General features: G+C 35.4%; 1 protein-coding gene across 3 annotated transcripts in view; it reads left to right on the forward strand.

The window, feature by feature from the left end:
* The window catches only part of APLP2 (Amyloid-like protein 2), a gene marked incomplete at its 5' end in the record, with an annotated part of 105,636 nt that overhangs the window by 72,875 nt on the left and 10,896 nt on the right, over window positions 1–21,865 (forward strand). The window contains 4 exons of one of the 3 annotated variants that reach the window (XM_035731682.2): window positions 7,478–7,635; window positions 9,928–10,069; window positions 13,251–13,385; window positions 21,634–21,829. In XM_035731682.2, the coding sequence (XP_035589974.1) occupies window positions 7,478–7,635; window positions 9,928–10,069; window positions 13,251–13,385; window positions 21,634–21,829 (631 nt within the window). Of the gene's footprint in view, window positions 1–7,477; window positions 7,636–9,927; window positions 10,970–13,250; window positions 13,386–21,116; window positions 21,830–21,865 lie in introns of those variants that run through there. The other 2 variants (XM_051209843.1, XM_051209844.1) reach the window with 2 other exon arrangements.

Consider the following 21,865-nt stretch of genomic DNA (forward strand, 5'->3'; position numbering starts at 1 on the left):
ATGTTTCTGTCTAGTAACTAACAAGGCAAAACTGAGAGACAAAAGAAAAGAATAACTGTCTAAGGTCAGTAAGCAATAATACCTGGAATTTCGGTTTATATACTACTAGTTATATGTGTATTCTAAGATTGGATTTCCCAATTATTGCAAATTAATGCTCATACAGATAGTCTTATCACAATTTTTCATATATATCGTCCAGCATATCAAACATATCATAGATACTGAATAAACAGCATCTGACGTTAAAGTAACTGGAAAATTTCACATGTTACAAAAGTCCCAGTCTTTTGTTTTCTCACTCAAAATTTATACACATAAAAATTGATCTTGGTTCATCTGTCAATACCTTGTTGACCAATTTACCGTTGATACTTGTTTTAATTCTGCAACAATATTCATGATAAATGGATAATGAGATGGTATTTGAAGCAAATGATACTGAATTCAAGTATCGGAGTGAACATCTGCTTGAATGCAAGTAAATCTAGCTGATTAGTCTTAAACAGGACAGAATGTGTGTCCTGAATTCCATTACTAGCCACATCCCATTAATGTAAATTGGATCCACATAAACCAAAAACGAGAATGATCAGAGTATCAACAATGGGATAATCTAAACATTCTTCATCCTCTTTGGCATCTTTTATTTAGTTACAAAAATAACTTGATAGTTCAATTAACTCAAGTTTTCATTTCTAATTTTCAGTAGTTACTTTAGTGAGCCTTACTAATCTCATATTTATTTCAGTAAAACTTCTGATCATTATCAATTAATTTATTCAAGTGATCACCAAGAACTAATATCATCATCGTTAGATGTAAAATTAAGCAGTAATCTAAGTAACTAAAATTTAAATAGTTCTTATATCTACTCTGTTAATCTAGTGCAAATTTCTTTTGGAAAATAATCGAAATCAAACTTACCAAAGATAAATATGATCAGAAATAATTATATAATAAACGTTTATCTAATCATATTTAAATAGTGCCTGCTTGAATATCTGGGTTACCTGTTCCTATCATCTGGATATCTCAACAAGTTATCTATTTTCTTATTTGTTTCAACCCACCATTATGTCTGTTAGTCTCATAACCTATTTACGTGTGTTTATGAAAAGTTTACAACATTTCGCTGTACAAGTTACAAAACGGCCCAATTAGATACATCGCAGTTTCTGGCAATATGCAACAAAAAGAATACACATTATTCAGATTTCGATTCCTGGACTACTAGTATCTAACTGGCGATCACTCAGTATTTATTGCAAGGGTCGATCAAGAAATAAGAAAAGGAAACTTAATGAAATACTTTGCGCTGAGAATTTCATATTGTACCAAAAATATAATATTGTATAAAGCCATCAATAATAATAAGTATATCGTGAGAATGAATCATTTAATGTTAAATATGTTCATAATAAATGTGTTTAAATGTTATCAAAACCCAACGAAAAAGATGAAACATTTGTCTACATCTAGCATTAGATAAATAATTCCGTTTATGATAAAACTGAAAACATATCTACTTCAAAGTAAGCTAGTCAATGTATGTCTTATTAGATAAATGGGTAAGATTTATTTTTGTTTTAATGTTAAACTAAAGCAACTAGAAATAAATTCAGACATAGCAATCAATGAAATAGATTACAATTACATTGTTGCTAACATCAATATTATGGTAGTACAAACAGGAATGAATGTTCAAGGTAATGTTTTTTTTAAAAAAAAATTCAGAAATCAATTGTTAGAAGGATTTATTTAACTAAACTCCATCTCATTTGTTGATATTTTTAGGTTTATGATTATATGTAGAGCTTTAATTAAGGCAATATCGAGGCATACGCACAGTATGCACATATGCCAATAACAGACTGATCAATTGCAGTCTTAAACCTCAATGAGAACATACAAGCCAAATAATACAAAGTGAATTCTAAATTCACCCCATTGCATAAGCAAATGGCTATCAGGACTCAGTAGCTGAGTGGATAATGCGATGGCGTTTGAACTGAATGGTACTGGGTTCGAGTCCCAGAGTGAACATCAAATCTGAGATGCAGGTACATCCAGCTGACGAGTCCCAACTAGGACGAAACGCGCGTCCTGGATTCCACTGCTAGCCACTATCCATCATTGCTTACAAAAAGCTTGTGAGTTAAGGCAATATCGAGGAATACGCACAGTATGTATACATGCCAATAACAGACTGATCAACTGCAGTCTTAAACCTCAATGGGAAGATACAAACCAAACAATACCAAGTGAATGTAGAGTTTTAGTTGTTAACTTTTCTTCATATGAGACAAACTTTTCAGAAGAATTTTATTTCTATAACAAACTATTTGATGCCCTGTTTCTGTTGACTGTAATGTTACCGTTAATCTGTCGTCAAGTAATCCAAGGTATTCCGAGGATCTAGGAACATATCCCAAACAGTAATTGTGTCCCTTCACCCTGATATTCATTTGATTATATGCTTTGGTATTAAATAAGGGAATTTCTTTTTTGGAATCACATTTCCGATATTTACCACTGTCAATCTAATGTTGTTATTGGTATGAAAATCAACCTCTATATCACATCTATTTTGAATCATTCTAATTTTCTCCGTTGTTTGTTAACGTTAAGATATGACTACAATGAGAAATTGAATTCTCGGGTATACATCTCCATTTCATTTTGCTTTCACTTATAGTTACTTTTTTTTACAAACACTTTAAGTTTATTGTTTACTCTGAATACAGATATGACCAAGTTTAATTTAACTTGTTTGTCGTTTATCTCCGTGAAAAGCTGGTGATATATGTTTATCAGATTTTAAGCAACTATGATCTACTTAGATAGATCATGCATTTACTTGAAATCTATTTATTTCTCTAATCCTATCAATTTTTGATAGACACTAGTTTGTATATCAACAATCAAGAAACACCAGTTAGCAGTTAACAGCTTCCATCACTTTAATGAACTTGATACTATTGTAAATGGTGTTTATCAGATCAAATGTCATTAGTATATCTTAACTGAATCATTGTCGTTAATAATATGATAACCTTGTTATTCGTGTTACGTAATGACTACTATCGCTTTCATTTTCACAACACAAGGAGTTACACAGTGTTCCACTTGCTCGAGCTCCTCCTCACCGTAAGGAAAATACATGTTGAGTGGTTTTGTCCCTATGACCACCGTACATTATATCGGAGATCACGCAAAGAAGCATCTCTATCCGGGTGCCTTGAGAACCAACCAGATCCCTCCGAACCAGACCACTGCCCACATTCCAATCGTCAACGGCAGCAAAGAAGGAGAGTTTAGCCATTACTAGGATCCGGCATAGGTAGCCGAGCCATGCACTAGCCGTTTGTCATAGCAGCCGACAGCCTATAGTCCCCGCCATCTTTGTGAAACCAGCTGAATCGTTCGAGAATCCAAATTAAGCTAGAGGATCGATCTAGCCACAAGAGAGGACTCTAGAACGCACATTTTACCATGAGGCCAACTTCACGTACCCAGCCTGACGGGGTGGCCACCATACTCCATAAACCACAACAGACCAATAAGCCAATGCAGGTGAGTAGAAGTCAAATATAGCCGAAAGCGCTCATATACATTTCTACGGCAAGCACCACCCGGATACATAACAGCTTAAGACCCTTCTTGTTACAGGGCACCGACGACATTACAAGGGGCCCACGTGCCTGGCAAGAACCACGATGAGGTAGCCACCACAGCCACTGTCATCCTCTAAAGAACTACGTACTGTAAATCAGTTGTCCAGAGTTGTAATAAGTGCACATATCACTCTTGAGGATCTAGGGTTCAAGGTATATATACACTCTAGAATTCGTCGTTCATAAGGATCCGCCCCGAAAAACCTTAGATGACGAGGTATTTAGCTACCTTAAGAGAGTCATAGTTACTCATCTAGTTAATAATTTATGAATTAATCTTTTTTCTTCATTCTACTCATTACGGAACTCTTACCTGATTGGTGGGGCCGTACTACATAAAACTAAGTTCGAAAATTTATTTTACACATCCTATTTCCTTTGTACTATTCTATATAGATGTGCTCCAGCAAGAGTAGTCAATTTAAATTTATTTCTAAATTTTACAATTCAGTATAATAATACAAATTAGGAATTTTTTTAGTTTTGCGTAACTCAGTATGTAACTAATGTTTACATTTTATTCTAAGTAAATCAATGATAAAATGAAATACAATATATATTTTGATGGATTTTTGCTCTCTGAGGTGAACTCCATCAAAATCATCCACCTGAGTTATAAATCTTCTCCACCATCTCGATATACTATATATTTTCTGTCATTACTTTAATTATTATTATTATTATTGTTAAACATACTACTTATAACATTAAATTCTAAAATCAGAGTTCTACTAGTATTTATTAAAACTCATATATCCAGATTAAACAACTACCATCTAGTATAACCATATTTATGATTTCATTTTGTAATGTTTTTTTTTCTTGGTAGTAAATAGGTAATAAATAGGTCACGCCTATATTAAAACAAAACATGTACTGAATAGGATATAATCTTAACAAATCTATTTTCATGTTAATAATTCTAAAAATAGCTTATTTCAAAGTACTTTGTTTAATAGTCAATGTAAGCTTTTAAAATCTCTTAATGAGGGCAATGTTTTAACTTTATTTTTTGTTGTTGAAATAAGTGTACAGTTTTAATTCATTTTTTGCATTGTTTGCTTGATGTTAAGAACTGAAATTGATCAGACTATTATTGGCATATGTGCACCTTGTGCGGATTACCTTGATATTGCTTTAAGTCACAAGCATTATAAGCAAAGATGGATGTTGGCTAACAGTGGAATCTAGGACGCACGTTTCGTCTTATTTGGGATTCGTCAGCTGGAAGTACTTCTGTACGGGCAGATGTTCACTTCGACACTCGAACCCAGTATCATTCGCTTCAAATGCCATCGCGTTATCCACTTAACTACTGAGTCTATAAAGCCAGTAGCATTTGCGGTGGGGTGAAGCGAACGATACTGGGTTTTAGTGTCAGACTGAACATCGGCCTTAGGATAGAGATACATCCGGCTGAAGAGTCCCAAACAGGATAAGGGATGTGTCTTGGACCCCATTGCTAGATACCATCCATCCCTGCTTAAAAGCAATGGCCATCTCTCCGATATAAAGTTTGGTTATTCGACAGTATACTGAGACACATTCAACTCACTTGCCCGAGTTGTAATTAATATTCGTCCAGATAACTTCAGCATATCAGTATAACATCAAGTAAATAACAACTTGAAGACCATTATCTACCTTATAAGTCTCACCGACCAAAATACTTTGAAGTGCCTTGACACACTCATCATATATATATATATATATATATATATATATATATAGCCCTTCAAAGGCTATTCTCGACATTGATCCAAAAAGTGAAATTACAAGTAATACTGAAGAATTCCCATAAACATTGCATGCTTTAACAATATGCCGAGATTAAGATGAATAGTTAGTTTGCTATCTGTTACATATCTTATTTTCAATTTCATACAACAACAACGATTGTATCAGTTTGGCAACGCTCTCCATTATAAGCCTTTGACTCTGCATTAACTACTATAAAATCACCGTAATTCTATGTTTGGAACTATTTCCTACCATGTCACTTTATCTAAATTGGCTTTTTACTCACACAATATAAGCATAACAATATTATTCTACTGAGCGATACATTTAAGTAATGAATTTATCTTTTTCAAGTAGGTTTATAGAAAAATAATCAGTTAAATTAGATTCCATTATAAAATAAATGTTGGGAAACGTCGTGAATTGTAATGAACCATATCAGAAATATGAAATTATTTTCTATCAGCTATTATTAATACGAAATGGAACTGGGTTTAATATTCTTAGCAAATAAACTTTCTTTTACTGATAAATTTTTAACGTTTAATTTAAACTTTAAAGCTTCAGTGATAAATTTCAATTCCACAAGAAGAAGTCGTATTCAGGTTCTAATAGCGTCTTAAACTATACTACCATCGACTACGAAATGTAGAACAGTGTTTTTGCCTCATTGAATTTAGTCATTCAAGGCATTTGACTTGAGTGAATTTCTGGTGGACGTCAGACACTATATTTTGAAGTAATTTCGAAAGTGAATCCATTACACTTCAACCAACCAGATATATATATATATATATATATATATATATATATATATTTCGTGTGGTACTTCAGTCTTTGTTTATTTCACCTCTTAAATATAAATCGGTTACAAGGTTGTGCAAAACTGACCAGATTTTATGTCTTTAGCTGATGAGTATTAAAATTATTCCTGTTACGCAGAGCCTACACATATCATTAAAGCGCTTAAGTTTCGTGTAAGTCTAAATGCTTTGTTTCAATTTACCGTGGGAAATCATCAGATACTTGTTCGAAATTCAACTTTGATCTTTTATACAGAAACTCATTTTCCCAACCAAGTAAGTAGTTCATTAAATGGACAACTGTTGGTTAGCGAAGCACAACATAACAAGATGATCATTTAATCTAACTAGATAAACAAGTCTCCACCACTTAAGTACAATTACATTCCCTTGCATCAGTATATTCGTCTTCACTTCTCATCTAGCCAAGTCTTATACTGTACCGAAGTATAAACATATGATTTATCAAGCAACTGCCTTTCTTTATGTAAGTGTATTATTATTATTATTTGAACACATAAATATTGGTACAAGAGGCACCAAATATATATGCGCCACACAAAACAATGGGAATTTGAAGAGGAGAAGGAAAAAAGGGAGGAGCGTAAAAAAAAGAACAATGACGAACAGAATAAGGTAAGGTAGCGTAATAATAATAATGGGGGAAACGAAAAGGTACAATCAAAAGAAATCTTTCAGTTAAGGAAGAAGCAACCACCTTTTATGAAGAAAGTAAAAGAAGGTTACAGCAGGATCGCCACTGGCTTCTCTTCTGAGCCATATCTGATAACGTCTCTAGCCACTGTGTTGCACCATCTCTCGGACCCCAACCAGGGAGTCGTGAAGGACCAACACAAGCCAGCCCTTTGTAGATTTCTTTCATACCACGACACCATGTCATACAGTGACCACCTCTCCGCTTTTTCCAACCAGTTCCAGCGTCGGCAAATAATGCACGACGTAGAATTCTCTGGGACGACATTTGTAAGTGACAGTTTGGCATACTGCTATACAGATTCCTAAAACTAATAAATGGTTATTACGAATATTGATCAATATTTGAATGAATAGTTTGACAAAAAATACATAATTTTGACTAATACACAGTTATTATGGTAATTTTGGATTATGAAAAATCATTTCACTGCTCATTTGGTTGGTTTGTATTTGAAGAACCCGTAAATGCATATCATAAACATCTTACACGAAATGAATTTAAAATAAATATATAATGTTGTTTTGTTATTCACATTTTAGGAAGGTAAATGTCAACATATTAAATCATCATCATTAACCTACTCTAAATCAATTATAGAAATTAAACTCAATGATGAAGAACAGTTGAAATATGTTCTATATGAACATGGACCAGTTTCAGCTGGCATAAACGTAGAGCAACAATTTATGAGATACAAGTAAGTCTTTGCAGGCTATTTTTATATAGCTAAATAGAATGAGAAAAGATGTCAGTAAATATTGGATGAATCTAAGCAATTCATACAAACAGTCAATGGATAATCATTAAATTAAAATTATCCATGTTGTTTTATCTTTAATGAAAAAATAAATTCGTAAAATGTTTTTGAATGATAAGAAGGCAAGGCGTTTTACAGACAAATTGACTAATGAAATGTGACGATACTTCAGAACACTAGGTATTATCATCTGAAGACTGAGATAATAGTGACTAACCATTATAATCTACATGACGGTATATTCGAAGCAATTAAGGTTTAGTGACTTGAAATTACCTATCTTGGAAGTCTGATCAGCCCAAATGCGTTAGTCTCTGATGAAATTTCTGCATGGATTCAAAAAGCTTGTTTGGCTTTTGCTAATTTATTTCACCTATGGCGAAGGAGAGATATCCGTCTGTCAATTAAGGGACGAGTATGCTGTACGGCAGTTCGTTCTGTTCTACTTTACGACCGCGAAACGCGATCATTAAAAGTAAGAGATACTCGTAGACTACTAGTATTCGACCACAGATGTCTCAGAAATGTTGCTCGCATTTAATGGGATCACCGGGTAAGTAATAATGAGGTTAGACGCAGAATATTAGAGAATCATGGTAAATCAGTTGGTGAGGTTGTGAATCTTCATCGACTGAGATGGTTGAGCTACGTGTTACGTATGCCTGAAAACCGATTACCACGACGCGCCAGGCTGACTAGTGATGGAGATAGTTAGAAGAAAGTTAGGGGCGGCCAAACCAAAACGTGACATCAGTGCTTGAAGTCACTAACTTCTGGTTTTCGCCATGTTGGTAGATGCAGACTACTTGGTTGGGGTCCGCGTGACTATCGTAATCAGTGGTTGGAGACTCTGGGTGACATGAGTCAGAATATGTCACAAACGTGTCGGTGTATACACTCTTTGTCTTCCCTTAAACCGTGAGATTAAAATTACTTTATACATTTCTTTATACGAACTAATTATTTCTTCCCGTACTATATCCTTATACACAACCTTTCTCTTATACATTACTACCATTGAAGTAATTGCTTCTATTAATTTGATGTTCATCTTGTTGTGCTAATGAGGTATGACAACTTGGACCAATTCATATATGTGCCCGATCCTACGTTGTAAATGATTGACTGAGTAAGTGACCTCAGCATCAAATGAGAGTGTCAGTAAGCTATAGTAACAAATTCAACAGCAATTTACCGTAATGTATAATCAATGTACAATAACCTTACAGTTTCCAACGTAAGTATTAAAACAGTTTATTGACTTAATTTGATGAGAAGAATCTTTCCGAAAACCTACACATAAGGAAAAGAGGAAATTCTCAACATAAATTCAACTTACTATAAAGTATGTTACAGTTAAGAAGTTATTAAATATTCTCATCGAACCGACTATTGTTTTCTAAGAAAAAAATGATTCTATAGTGGCTTGAAGATAATAGGAAATCATAAGTTCAAAATAGTTAATGCATGAGAAATATGAGAGTTATTTTACATGTAGTTAATTTAGAAAAAACCTAAAACAAGAAAAAACATTTGATAATGACATATTCCAATATAAGAAAAATTATGCATTAGGACCATAGTAGAATAAGGATATAAACATTTTGCACATGAACATAGAGTTCATGCTTGATTTGATAAAATACAAAGTAAACTGCTGCAGATGTGCCTACGTTGGATTATTTTAAGCTTTTGTGATGCATACTACTTATATCTATCGATATAAGTAGCATGTAACACTAATCTGAAGTGGAAAACCTGGAAGCAGAAGGCTAAGATGATCGAGTTTAAGAGAACATAAAGGGAAATAGGAACGAATTATGAACTTGAAGAAGCATATGGAATATGAAGTACATGTGATGGAAGTTTGCAGATGAAACATTCAGTGTGTGGATATCATATTTTACCAAGAGACTCTGTTATTTCCCTAATTCGGACAATATAAGCATAACTATCTTCATTAAATTCACTGAGAGCGCATGATCAGTTCGAGTGAGAAAGATATGATTGTTTGTTTAAAAGTGATATTATCATCGTCATGTCGACCCATAATGCGTTACTGCTCTACTTCCTTGAGAAATAAACTGAAAATTACAATTAATATATTACTTTGGGAATCTTAGGTAATTGAAAAAAAACATAGTCGATTTTTAAAATTTAAAGCTCAGCAGGACTTTGAGAAATTATTTTTAATTAACGTCTATTAAGGAGGTAATTTTTATCTCATTTTAGGAACGGCATATATCAATCCCAGTCTTGTTCGTCTACAGAAGTTAATCATGCAGTTCTGATAGTGGGATATGGAGAAGAAAACGGTGTACAATACTGGATTATTAAAAATAGTTGGGGGACATCATGGGGAGAAGATGGTTATGTAAGAATACGTCGTAATTATAATAACATGTGTGGCGTAGCAACTATGGCAAGTGTACCGAAGCTATAGATACACCTGTTAAATTATCTAAATAAACAGTAAGGTGTTGGGTTGATTCTTTATTTAATACCGGAAAATTTGCTGCTTGCGTTTATCCTAATACAATAATCTACGATCACAAAAACTACTAATACTACAAGGTTCAAAATATTCACTATTATAAGAACATTGTTTTATGATAATTACGGTACATCATCTAATAATATGCCATATTTGTGACAGTAACCTTGCTCCCATTCCCAAATTTCAAAATACCTTCAGAATACCTGAAAACCAGGCTCTTTTATTACTACTTTTACAGTTCCTGTGACTGCATATTTTCCATTCAGTTCTCATCATCTTTGATGAAGTTTTTAATTTACTTGAAAGGCCTATTACCTTCAGCGCACTGTTATCAAAAACAGCACTCAACATTTCATGAAATTCCTGAGCATTTCTTTTCAAGTTTCACCAGAATTTTATTGTTGACTGAATAGTTAGAAATCATGACTTCGGGAAAATTCCAAGTACTTTGATCAGAAAAAAGACATAAATGTATTGCTACAAATTAGTATTTTAAATAAGATAATAGTTATATAAAAGAGTTATATAAAGAGTTATTTTATGACCGGAGTTCTCGTATGTATTGGGCAGAATAGTATATACAATTTGCAAGATTCTACGCATAAGAATAATCATTAAGTGTTTTCAATTTATCATATCTTAAACGAAAAACAAGTGAATTATTGGCGTTACTTTTCATTGATATTGTGTTATCTGACTACTGATAATCCTTTCACCCTTCCTAAACTAATTTTATAGATAATTATTTCATGTAATTATGTTCGTATCATTTTATTCGCATTAGATGGTACATTTTCATAGCACACTCATAATTAATATTCACAAAAAAAGGAAATATAATTATTCGTGGAGTAAATTAGGAATCTGGATCAGATAGAAAAGTATATTAATAAAACTCTGCCAATTAATATTATTCAAAAAGTTGAATTCACGAGTCCATCTAAGAGAGACCACCAGTGATAACTTGGAAGCACTAGATGGCCGTTCTGTCCGAGTACAGGACTCCTCAAAAGTCCTTACCCACGACTCCGCATACGGGGTTCAAACCCAGGACCTTAGGTGTCACATGCGAACGCTTAACCTCTAAACCACTGAGTCGGCATCGAACGGTGCTGATGTCTAACTTCAGTCAATCTCCACAAATCCCTATACTGATAACAAGATGGATTTCCCGGAGTTTTAGTGAGAAGCCGTAACCAGTGGGATCAAATTCGTGTCGGGTGTGAGACGTTATCCACCTCAGACAATGGATGAAAGGTTACGCGAGATCATGGATTGATTGAAGTTAGACATTAATACCGTTGGATGCCGGCTCAGGGGTCTTAACGTTAAGGTCCTTGGTTTGAGCCCTGTGTATGGAGTCGTGGGTGTGCACTTCTGAGGAGTCCCAACGGTTAAAATACTACAATTTCCACAAATCCTCACACTGATTACTTAAAAACACTTCTTCATGTAATTGAACTGAATAAACTCAAGTTTAGAAACTGTTTACTTCACACAAGTTAAAAGTCTAAAATAAATTTGTATGCTGGAACAAAAACATTGTTATGTGAACCAATAAGAAATAACTTAAACGGAAATCGAATAAACTGCTTTGTCACTGATATTTTATTGGTGTAGGAATTAGTTGCAAATTTTTGACATTTGTATTCCTTAGTTCAAAAACTTTGGTTTAGTAGGAAACTAGGAGGGTGGGTTGCCTCATCTAATAAATATAACACTTTCAAAGGCTATCAAAAAGATTACTATGTTTCATGATTGTGTTTCATGTGGACAGTCAGATTGTGTGCAACCAGTGTGCAAACTTTTACATTTACTCCTACGTCGACAGGAGGCTATTGATGATTAGCTGAGACTTAGAACCATAAATAGTAATTTTACACTGTGTTCACTTTAGAGTGGGCGTTAATGATAGCAGTTCATGTAGATGGGATTAAAATTACCTTTAAATGATCAGAAGACGACGAAATTTCCATCAATTTTTTCTCTTTGTGATTGGCTTAGTGTCATAGTCCAGAGACTGATAATATAATGCTTCTGGCCAGGAAATGATTGCATTTTATGAATTCTCAGATGAAGAGTACCAAAGTGGCAGACTCGAATTCTGAGTAAACGCGACCTGAAAAACTCTCAACTAATGTCATCGCCTAACAGGCTCCACTAAGTCTCCAGAAACAGTAAACTTGCGTTGGTATTGGTTCTCAATTGCAAAACCTTTGGAACCGAATATACATGTGAAGTTTAGAAGTATTCGAATCAATGTACTAACCAGAAGTTCCTGAAACAGTGCAATTTAAGCCAAACATAACTTACTTCATTGCTCCTGTTAGCCCTCGTTGACGAGCATAGGTCGCCCACCAGCATTCTCCATCCAAATCTGTACTCCACTCTCCTTTCCAGTTGTTTCTAGTTGTTATTCATCCTTTTGATGTCAGCTTCGGATTCCCGGTGCAGTGTGTTCTTTCGTCTCCCTTATTTCTCTTTGCCTTCAGGATTCCAAGTGAATGCTTGCCTCGTGATGTAGTTTGATGACTTCCGAAATGTATATCCTACCCATCTCCATCACCTTTTTCTAATTCCCTCCTCAGCTGGAAGCTGGTTTGTTCTCTCTCATAGTAAGCTATTGCTGATGGTATCCAGTCAATGGAAATTGATTATCTTGTATAGACAGTTGCTTATAAATACTTATACTTTTTTATGATGGTTGTGGTAGTTCTCCAAGTAGGACTCTCTTGACGTTCGTGTTGAAGATTGTGTCTTTGATGTTGGCTGACAGTCATTTTGAGTTCCACATGTTCTTCAACTGTAAGAATGCTGCCATTACTTTGACAATCATTACCTTGACATCCGCAGTGAATCCATCTTGTTCATCGATGATGCTCACTAGGTATGTGAAAGACTCCACCTCTTCCAGAGTTTCTCCGTCAAGTATGATTTGATCAATGTTCTCTGTGTTTTCTTTCCAGATCTTGATTTTCCCCTTTTTTATGTCCGGCTTAGTGATGCAGGGGCTTTTACCAAACTGGTTGTCATGACCTGTATTTGTTTGTGTGTATAGGATAGAAGGCTAAGTGATTTGCGAAGTCCAAATCGTCTAGTTCCATCCAAGCTATCCATTGTATTTCATGCTTTCACTGAAATGTGGAAGTTTCCATTAACCAATAAATCACCAGAAGAAAAAGAAAGGGAGAGAGTAAGCAGCCTTATCTGATACTGTAGTGAACAGAACACGGGTGAGACAACTGAATTGTATTTAGCACAAAATTACAGAGTTACTTGGTAAAATAGAAAAACCATATAGCAAATCGTTAATTTGCAAATTTCATTGTGTTCCCGCCCTTCCTTTATTGATCTTTCCCCATCTTCTGCTGCCAGACAGTACGTTTTTAACTCGCGTCACATACTACTTATATCAATATAAATAGCACACACCACAATACCAGTCTTTACTTAGGATGAATTTGTCAGCTGTCCTCCATGAACGTCTTTGCAGTATGAATTCCAAAGGATGTTAACTATTTTCTCTACTACTCACACTAAAGTTGGAGGTCCCATAATATTCTCCTATTCACTCTTTCAAGCTCTTCCTTCTAGTCAGGGAAGTTGATGTACAATGACGAATTCCACTACGTGATTATTCAACAATGATCCGTAGTGTCGCTATTTGGGCTGTGCACAACCGGTCCTTAGGAAATCCGGTCTTTTGATCTGTAAGCTGGACATCTACTTAATCTTTCATCCGGTTTAGTAACACTGCTGAAGATGTCTCCTGGCACTGAGAATAGTGTGATGCCTCTGTAGTCTTCACGTTTGCTCAGATATCCTTTCTTTGGTATTTTGATTAGGTATCCTTCTTTCCAATCTGTTGATGGCACTTGTCCATGCTCCCAAATCTTCCTGAATAGAATGTGGAGCATCTTTGCAGTTGCTCGTATGCTTGGCTTTGGTGCTCCAGATAGTATATTGTAATTTGCTGCTACTTTCACATTCATGATTTGTCTGATGACCCTGGTAATTTCTTCAATCGCCGGTGGAGTGACATCTATAGGTATTTCCGCGTGTACTGCATCGATGTCTGGCGGTTTCAGTGGGACTGATATACTCAACTTCTATGTTCCTGATTTTCAGTGACTGACTTGCCCTTATTGTCCTTGACCGGCCCTGATAGGCTGTTGTCAATTGCTGTCTTCTTTTTTTATTGAATCTTGTCCAGGGTTTTGATATGGATCCATTCCTTATGATGATGCTTCTTGAAACCCAGAACCTCCTGACACGTTGAAACTAGTGCATCCTTGATTCTTTGTCAAATGACCTCTATAGAAGTTTCTTTTTCTTTCAGTAGATCTTGTGAGGCTTGGAACCTGTTGTTCAGATGTACCTTAAATTCGTTGAGCCTGTCAGTATCTCGAAGGAAGAATGTTTTGAAACTTTGTAGTGCTGTTTGTCCAGTGTTTCTTTAGCTTTCGTTTCATCTTGGCAACAACCAGGTGGTGATCTGCAGCTATGTCAGCCCCTCTCTTTGTTCTCACACCTTCCATTGACTTTCCGAATTGGTGAGTGATGCAAATATGATCGATGTGGTTGTGTGATATTATCCGGTGGGACCCATATGGCTTTATTTCTGTATTTGTGTAGAAGATAGAGACAGAACTAGATGAGCACAAATGAACGTTTTGTATTTGGAATTCATAATCAACTGGCAATCAAGTACAAAGGAATCATGGAGAGACTTTAATCTATGGACAAAATAATCATGTACAAGATAACGGCTCTCAAATTTTGGCGGAAAATTCAATCATCCATTTGGCTAAATAGAGTTTTGGCATTATAGCTGATGTCAGTTCGTGATGAAAACCCTAAATCTAATCCCTAACTTTAATCGCCGACTGCAAAACATAATTATAACTCCCTACACAGGTTTATAACCCTTATTTAGCCCTAGATGTTAGGTAGGCACTCCCAAGAACAGTTTAGCGTCTGTCAAAGGTCACCCATAAGTTGTAGTCTCATCGGAATTATTAGTTCGCACAAATACCACATCCGCCATAGCTTAAATGGGAATCCGAACTTTTGCTTGTCATGTGTCTGTTCGACTGTGTGGTGAATTTAGACTCCGTAAGATCTAGAATATACTCATTGGTATTACAATTAAGAATCGAAATTGTAACAGACTCACCTAGTTTCTTGTACCGTATTCGTTCATTGTGAGTGGCTTGCATATGAACCATAGACTTATTGACCTATTTTAGTTGACCTTTCATTGATTGTAGAAACGGAGTTCTTTTACGAAGATTTTTTGTTCGAGCTAATTCATCACTGTTTCTTTTGTGTACGGTCAAGCACTTCTACACTGCTTTTCTCTCTAGGCCTTTCAAGTTTGCAGCAGTAGTAAAAGTGACTTTTGTTTTCAAGGTTTTGGAATTTCTTGCTCACACGTAAGAATGAGGGAATTTTAGAGTCGTGTGAAATTTTTCTCACTTCCATCCCGTAGTTAGCAAGTTATCAAACACTTCATTAGAAACAATTCCAGTGATCAGTGAGGGAAGCTGACCCTAAAACATTCTAAAATTTTCCAGACCTAGCGTAGATGATCCACACTCAGTGATGAGAAATTCACAATTAAAGATTTACCATTTCTAATTAATAAACTACAACACCCAGGAATAGAAAGCTTATTACCAGTAAAACTAGACGTTGAAACTTTGGAAGGTATAATGACAGCATTAGGATTTGATGACTCCAACTTCTCAACTGAAATGATAAACTTGATACTGCCAGTGTCAACAGTAAAATCGTAGAAGGCATTACTGGACAGATATAATCAATTGTGAATATGAAATGATTAACTGAAAGTTGTAAATAAGAATAGCAGTTGACTATTAGAATCATTCAAATTAATAGGATCAGAATTATCAATTTTAGTTGACTTCGAGAAAAATGAACATTAGCTTTACAAACTGACTGTGTGTGTCTAATTTTACCACATTCATCATTACGAAATAAACACGAATTATGTTAGTGAAACTTACCACACGACAAACGTTTACAAAACTTGTGCTCACCCTTATGATCTGCTCCTCAATTCCTAGGTAAGTTATTTTCTTCACGAGCTTGGGTACGAATCGGATTGATATAACTAATTAAGGTAGTAGAATTCATGATTTTCTGGGAGTCAGTTTTGTTCAATCCTTTAAACGCAGTTCTAGCATCTTGAAAAGAACACTTCGACATCTGCATGAGCTCTCTAGATTTGGTATGGTAATCCCTGCGAATAATCGATCACGCACTTTCACATGAAGTTGGTCATTGAAATTACACTTGTTAGCTTGATTCTGAAATTCAAAGATAAACTCTCACATCTTTTGATGATTCTGACGAACCATTTTATGAAATTTTGCTCTTTCACGGCATTCAGAACTAATAGACTTTGCAAGACTTAATAGTAGTTCTTTGAGAGTTTCATAAGGAAGTGGAATAGGTTTATCTGGGAATGCCAAAAGTTTTTGTAAGCTGTAGAATCCTTACTGATGAATGTAAAAAATTAGCCACAATTTTATTATCCACAACATCTTTCCTAGTTATATACCAGATTTAAAACCTATCCATATAATCTTCGAAAGCCTTGGAATTCGAACGTATATCTAAATGTCCAATCACGGGCTCCCTTGATAATTAGAAATAATCCAATTGGTGTACAAAATAGGAACTTCCAGCACATTGCAATCTACAGCAGGTAGAACTAGATGAGCACAAATGAGCGTATTATATTTAGGAGTCGTAATCAGCGAGGAATCAACTACAAAGATATAATTAGTTCGTATAAATACCACAATACTATAACTGAGAAGATTAACGCGCAAAATTTACCACTTAGGAAAGGTCGAAAGTAGTTAACACGGGAAGGCATTTTGTGGGGTGTGGCTCGGCCACACTGAGACGGTCACTGTATATAACTTCTTCCCTTTCATTGTAAATATGTCAACATAGACAACGATGTGACTTCCATTCAAGATCTTATTCATTAAGTAGTCACATCATAGAAAATCTACAGTTTCGCGATTAAGTTTGAAGATACCACAGGTATTTGGAGTTTCATAACTCTTTAACCAGTAACACCTTCTACTATGAATCATACTCAACAAGTGAAATCAAAACTCAGAAGCAAGGACGTTCGAAGATATATTTGATAGGACATCAGTATACCGAGGATTGACTGATCTAGACTGGCTAGCCATTGCAGGGAATGTTGAGCACGGTGATCTGGTGCAAATGCTTGACCAAGTGCCTTCAGCTATGTGAGTCCATTAAAAATAGTGTAGTCAGCATCCAATGTCAAAGACTTACCTCTACAGATCACTCTCCCCCTAGTGGAGTAGTGATGACTCTAAGACGTGGCCAGCAAGAAGCTTAGACCCAACGAGTTTGTCACTGGTAAACACTTCTGATAGCTTGCTATGTTTATCAGCGTCTGGTCGTCTTCCCTTACTATAAGGGACCATGTAGTACAATATAGTAATAAAGAAACAAGGTACAGTGAAAATTTCGGTTCGTCGTAAAATTTCGTCGTTCTTTATCGTCTTTCCAGTCGTCCTGGAAAAGAAGAAAAGGATATGTAAGTGCATGTCGAATTATACTCGTACATGCGTGAAGACACAAAGCGGGTGAAAAAAGGAAAATAAACCCATGCACATGCGATAGCGTATAAACGATTTCTACATCAATTGACTGCAGTCAAGTGGAAGCAGGTTTAACTGAACGCATTGCGTTTGTAAGCCTGTTCATGTAGAAGGTTAGATCCATATTCAGTGAAGAAGATGAAGGATCCAGGAATTCTCCTGAAAGTCTAAGTGTAATTACATGGACGAGTCGAGCTGCAGTGTATCAAATGTCAGCTTTCACTGCATTGCGAATAACCAGTAAGACGAGTGGAAGAGCGTCGGTCCACTGTGAAACGTTTACAGCTGATAGTGGAGCTTGTAACAGCTTAAGTTGGTTGGGTTGTCGGTGAAGGAGTTCTACTAACCCGTTTGCTTGTGGGTGGTAGACGGTCATTCAGGATCGTGGGATTCCCAAAAGTTTAGTCAGACAGCGGAAAACTCCAGATTCGAGCTGGCGTCCACGGTGTGTAGTGATAGGTTATCTATCTTATGACAAGAACAAATGCGCTCAATACCGATTCAATCAATTATTCTATAAACATATTGTATGTTCCTTAAGCAATGTACAAAAAACCACGTTCAGGAATCAAATTATTTCCACTGCATATCAAATACGAACTAATAGTTTTGGTATATGTAGCTCGTGGACTGTTTTGTTACAGATATCATTATTTTCATTTGTGTCAGCGTCTAGTTTCCATTTAGGGTTCTACAATTAACATAAATATTCGTATTGAGATTATATTGTGGAATTCATATATTTAATTTTCTTGTTTATCAAACTATAATGTTATAAACAACACATTGAACTGTTTTTCAGTAACGTGGAGTTTTCCTCCTGTGAGTTCGTTCAAACGTTTTTTGTTTAATTAATCTATTATTACATTCTAATACATGTATCTGAAGTTACTACTGTGTTCTCATATCATAAAGATGTTTTCTCTTTCCTTTATCGTATTTTATTAATTATTTGTGGGTTTTGCTGATTAAATTGAACCTTTCGTTAAGACTGACCATCTTAACTGTGTTTGGCCGTCTGTTACAATATCTGATCTTTTTAGCGCTTTGATTACACGTCATTTATTCTCGTAGCTATGGTGATCTCATATGGATAACTTTGATGTCCTTGTTAGATGCTCATTTCGTACATCTTAGTTAACATTCATCGGATTTCAGGTGTTACATCCGTATCCCATTGATAACAAGCAGCTCATCTCACCTATTTGTTAACACATATGTAACTGCAGTGTACTTCATTCACTGCTCTCTGGAATCCCCTAATCATTTCAGTGACAATGCTCCCCTAATGCATAGTAAATTATAACCCAGAGTTTATGGTTGTTCCCACACGTTCGTTACATATATATATCTTCAACATAAAAAATCTATCCTATGTATGTGCAAAATCATGAATTGGTCATCAGCCCATTTACTCCACTGTGGTCTATACAAGCATGCTCGCACACAACTATGTTCGATCTTTGCATTACACTGACACTACAGACATGTTCTCTTAATGACAAAGTACTGCCTCAATCATTTTCTGATATTTATTATTCTGTCATACTCATAAACAATAGACGATTTACCATACTTTGTTCTCACACTCTTGAGTTATTGGTGCTAGCATTTTACTGTATTATACTCTCACATTCACTATGAGTGCGTTTTCTTTTTTATGCGCATGTTGGCTCGCCTATGGTCACATGGATGTTCAACACATGTATATAAACCGTACATTTCGTTGTTCTCTTTAAAGGACGATGTTACGGCTCCGTAAGTTCGTCTCTCCGCTACCATTATGCCGCAGATAAAATAGTGTTTTTAAGATAACTTCTCAGACTCGTTTTATCTTCACTATGTTCATATGACTCACACATATTGATATTTGGTTACCCTTCTCACCTCATTGTGACTTTCATAGCATCACTCCAAACTATGACGGCACAAACACTTATTCTAGCATCACATCTTAATGCAATAATGAGTTATGTTTTCTGTTATTTTCTATTTTATTCCTGTTACTAATTTGACGATATATACATAGTCGTTTATCCTTGTTCTGTGTTCATAAACACTCCTATTAAACTATTTGCGCATTTCACGTCCCTTTTCACCGTTCCCTTACTTTCTCCATTTCCTTTAAACTCAATTTAATATCCTTCACAATTACACAGAACCTGATTTATTATTATTATTATTATCCTATTATTATTACCCGCTTTTTGAATCATAGCACATATAATGCTAACGTTATTGAAACTTGTGTATTATTGCACTTTTGAAGAAACCCGAAATGGTTACTTCACAACACCTATGTACCCATAAGATGTTTGTGAACAATAATAGAAAGTCAAACATGCCTAGTACATCTTTCTCGTGTAATTTATCGTTAAATACGCACACACATGCATCATTTATCCTAGCTTTCAAACAGACTTCAAAACCTCAGAGAGTATGTACTGTTGAGTCAATTTTATCTTCATAATAAATTTATTCTTTCTTTCCACAGGAAACTGACTTTTAACATACATGGGGAAAAGTATTCATCTTCCTGTAATTTTAAGACTGTAGACGTTGTGTGTCCTTGTGCGTCTGTACACTAATTGTTATGTCTTGTACCTGTTTCCTCGTCACATTACGTGCCATTCTTTTTTATGCCATAATAACGCTTGTAGTGAGCTGCATTTCGAATAGGAACCTTTGCCTTCGCTGCTTCCCTTTTCATCTTAATGTCCATATGAGTGAATCAATGCCTGGCTTTCCTTTCCGCCGTCGCCCAAATGTGTTTTTGTTATCAGTACACATGAAGTTAAACAGAGACTTCATTTTCATGGTGTATTCGTTGTCTGTTCACTTGATCGTCAAACGGAGTCAGACATCAGGCCCATGAAGATCTCACTACTTCAAGTTCCAAGCCAAACGGAATAGATAGGTTAAAATGTTTTACCGGATCATTCTTTGTTAGTAGGCCTCTTTACTTAATTCCGCCATAGTTTTGGGTAGTCTTACTTATCCACATGTTTGCTTTCAGGAAAACGTATTATGTACATTGGAAATAGAACTTAGAAAGATTCATAAAGTTGCCGTGAACAGAAAGAATATGTTCGCAAGTCCAAAGAACCAATACCGAGTATTCTTCAAAACATGGGGGTAGAGTTTTATATTATTGTATGAATAAGAGATTTCTTTAATAAGAACCCTCAATAAATCTTGTCACTAAGCATCTCAACACTTTAAAGATCTAAGAGCTGCGGTTGTTGTCCTTGAAGTTTTAGTGGCAGAAAATTCAGTTGTTTTAGGGTACAGTTGTTTTTTCCGGTCGGTAGCTCGCTTGAACTCTATAAGCGGTTGCTTTAAAACTGCTAAGTTTGGCGGGTTTCCCTGATTTCAGTAGATTGTCTAGTCACAATATATGGTTAGGTACTTGATCTGATTTTTTTTGACCACATAACGCTTTCATGTGCATGGAGTGTGCTTATTCTGAGGCTCATTTAAGTCGTTTTGTTTGTCTTCAGGCTATAACTTACTTGGCTGACCTAATTTGTTATGTTCTTACTAACAAATCTGTTTCCTCTTTGGATTCGTCTGACAAATTTGTATTCCAGACATTTTAACTGTCCGAATATCGTTTTCTAGCCCATTATGTTCTTCAACTTCCTCGGCTTTTTGATTTTCTCTAATTGCATCGTTCTGGGTCACTCTTTGTATTCAGTAGCATTTGAGTGTGGTAAACCGGCCATTTATTTAAACAATGAGTTTTGGGTGACGGATTTTACTCAGGATTGCCTTGAGGATGAATTGTCGATCTTGAATTATTGTAAGAAAGTATACAGAGAAAGAAACATAACCGCAGTCGTCGCCTCTCCTCCTATTGACGTGGTACTGTCAGATTGGTGTGAGTTCGAACATAGAAAACTTGCAAAGTGTCAAAAAGTTGATGGTGAACGACATGAGATTAGGCCATTTATATGCCTTGGTATGTTTCAAATGTTACTATTAAAAAATTGGTTCT

The sequence above is a fragment of the Schistosoma haematobium genome, chromosome 1 (assembly GCF_000699445.3).
Source record: "Schistosoma haematobium chromosome 1, whole genome shotgun sequence".
NCBI lineage: Eukaryota > Metazoa > Platyhelminthes > Trematoda > Strigeidida > Schistosomatidae > Schistosoma > Schistosoma haematobium.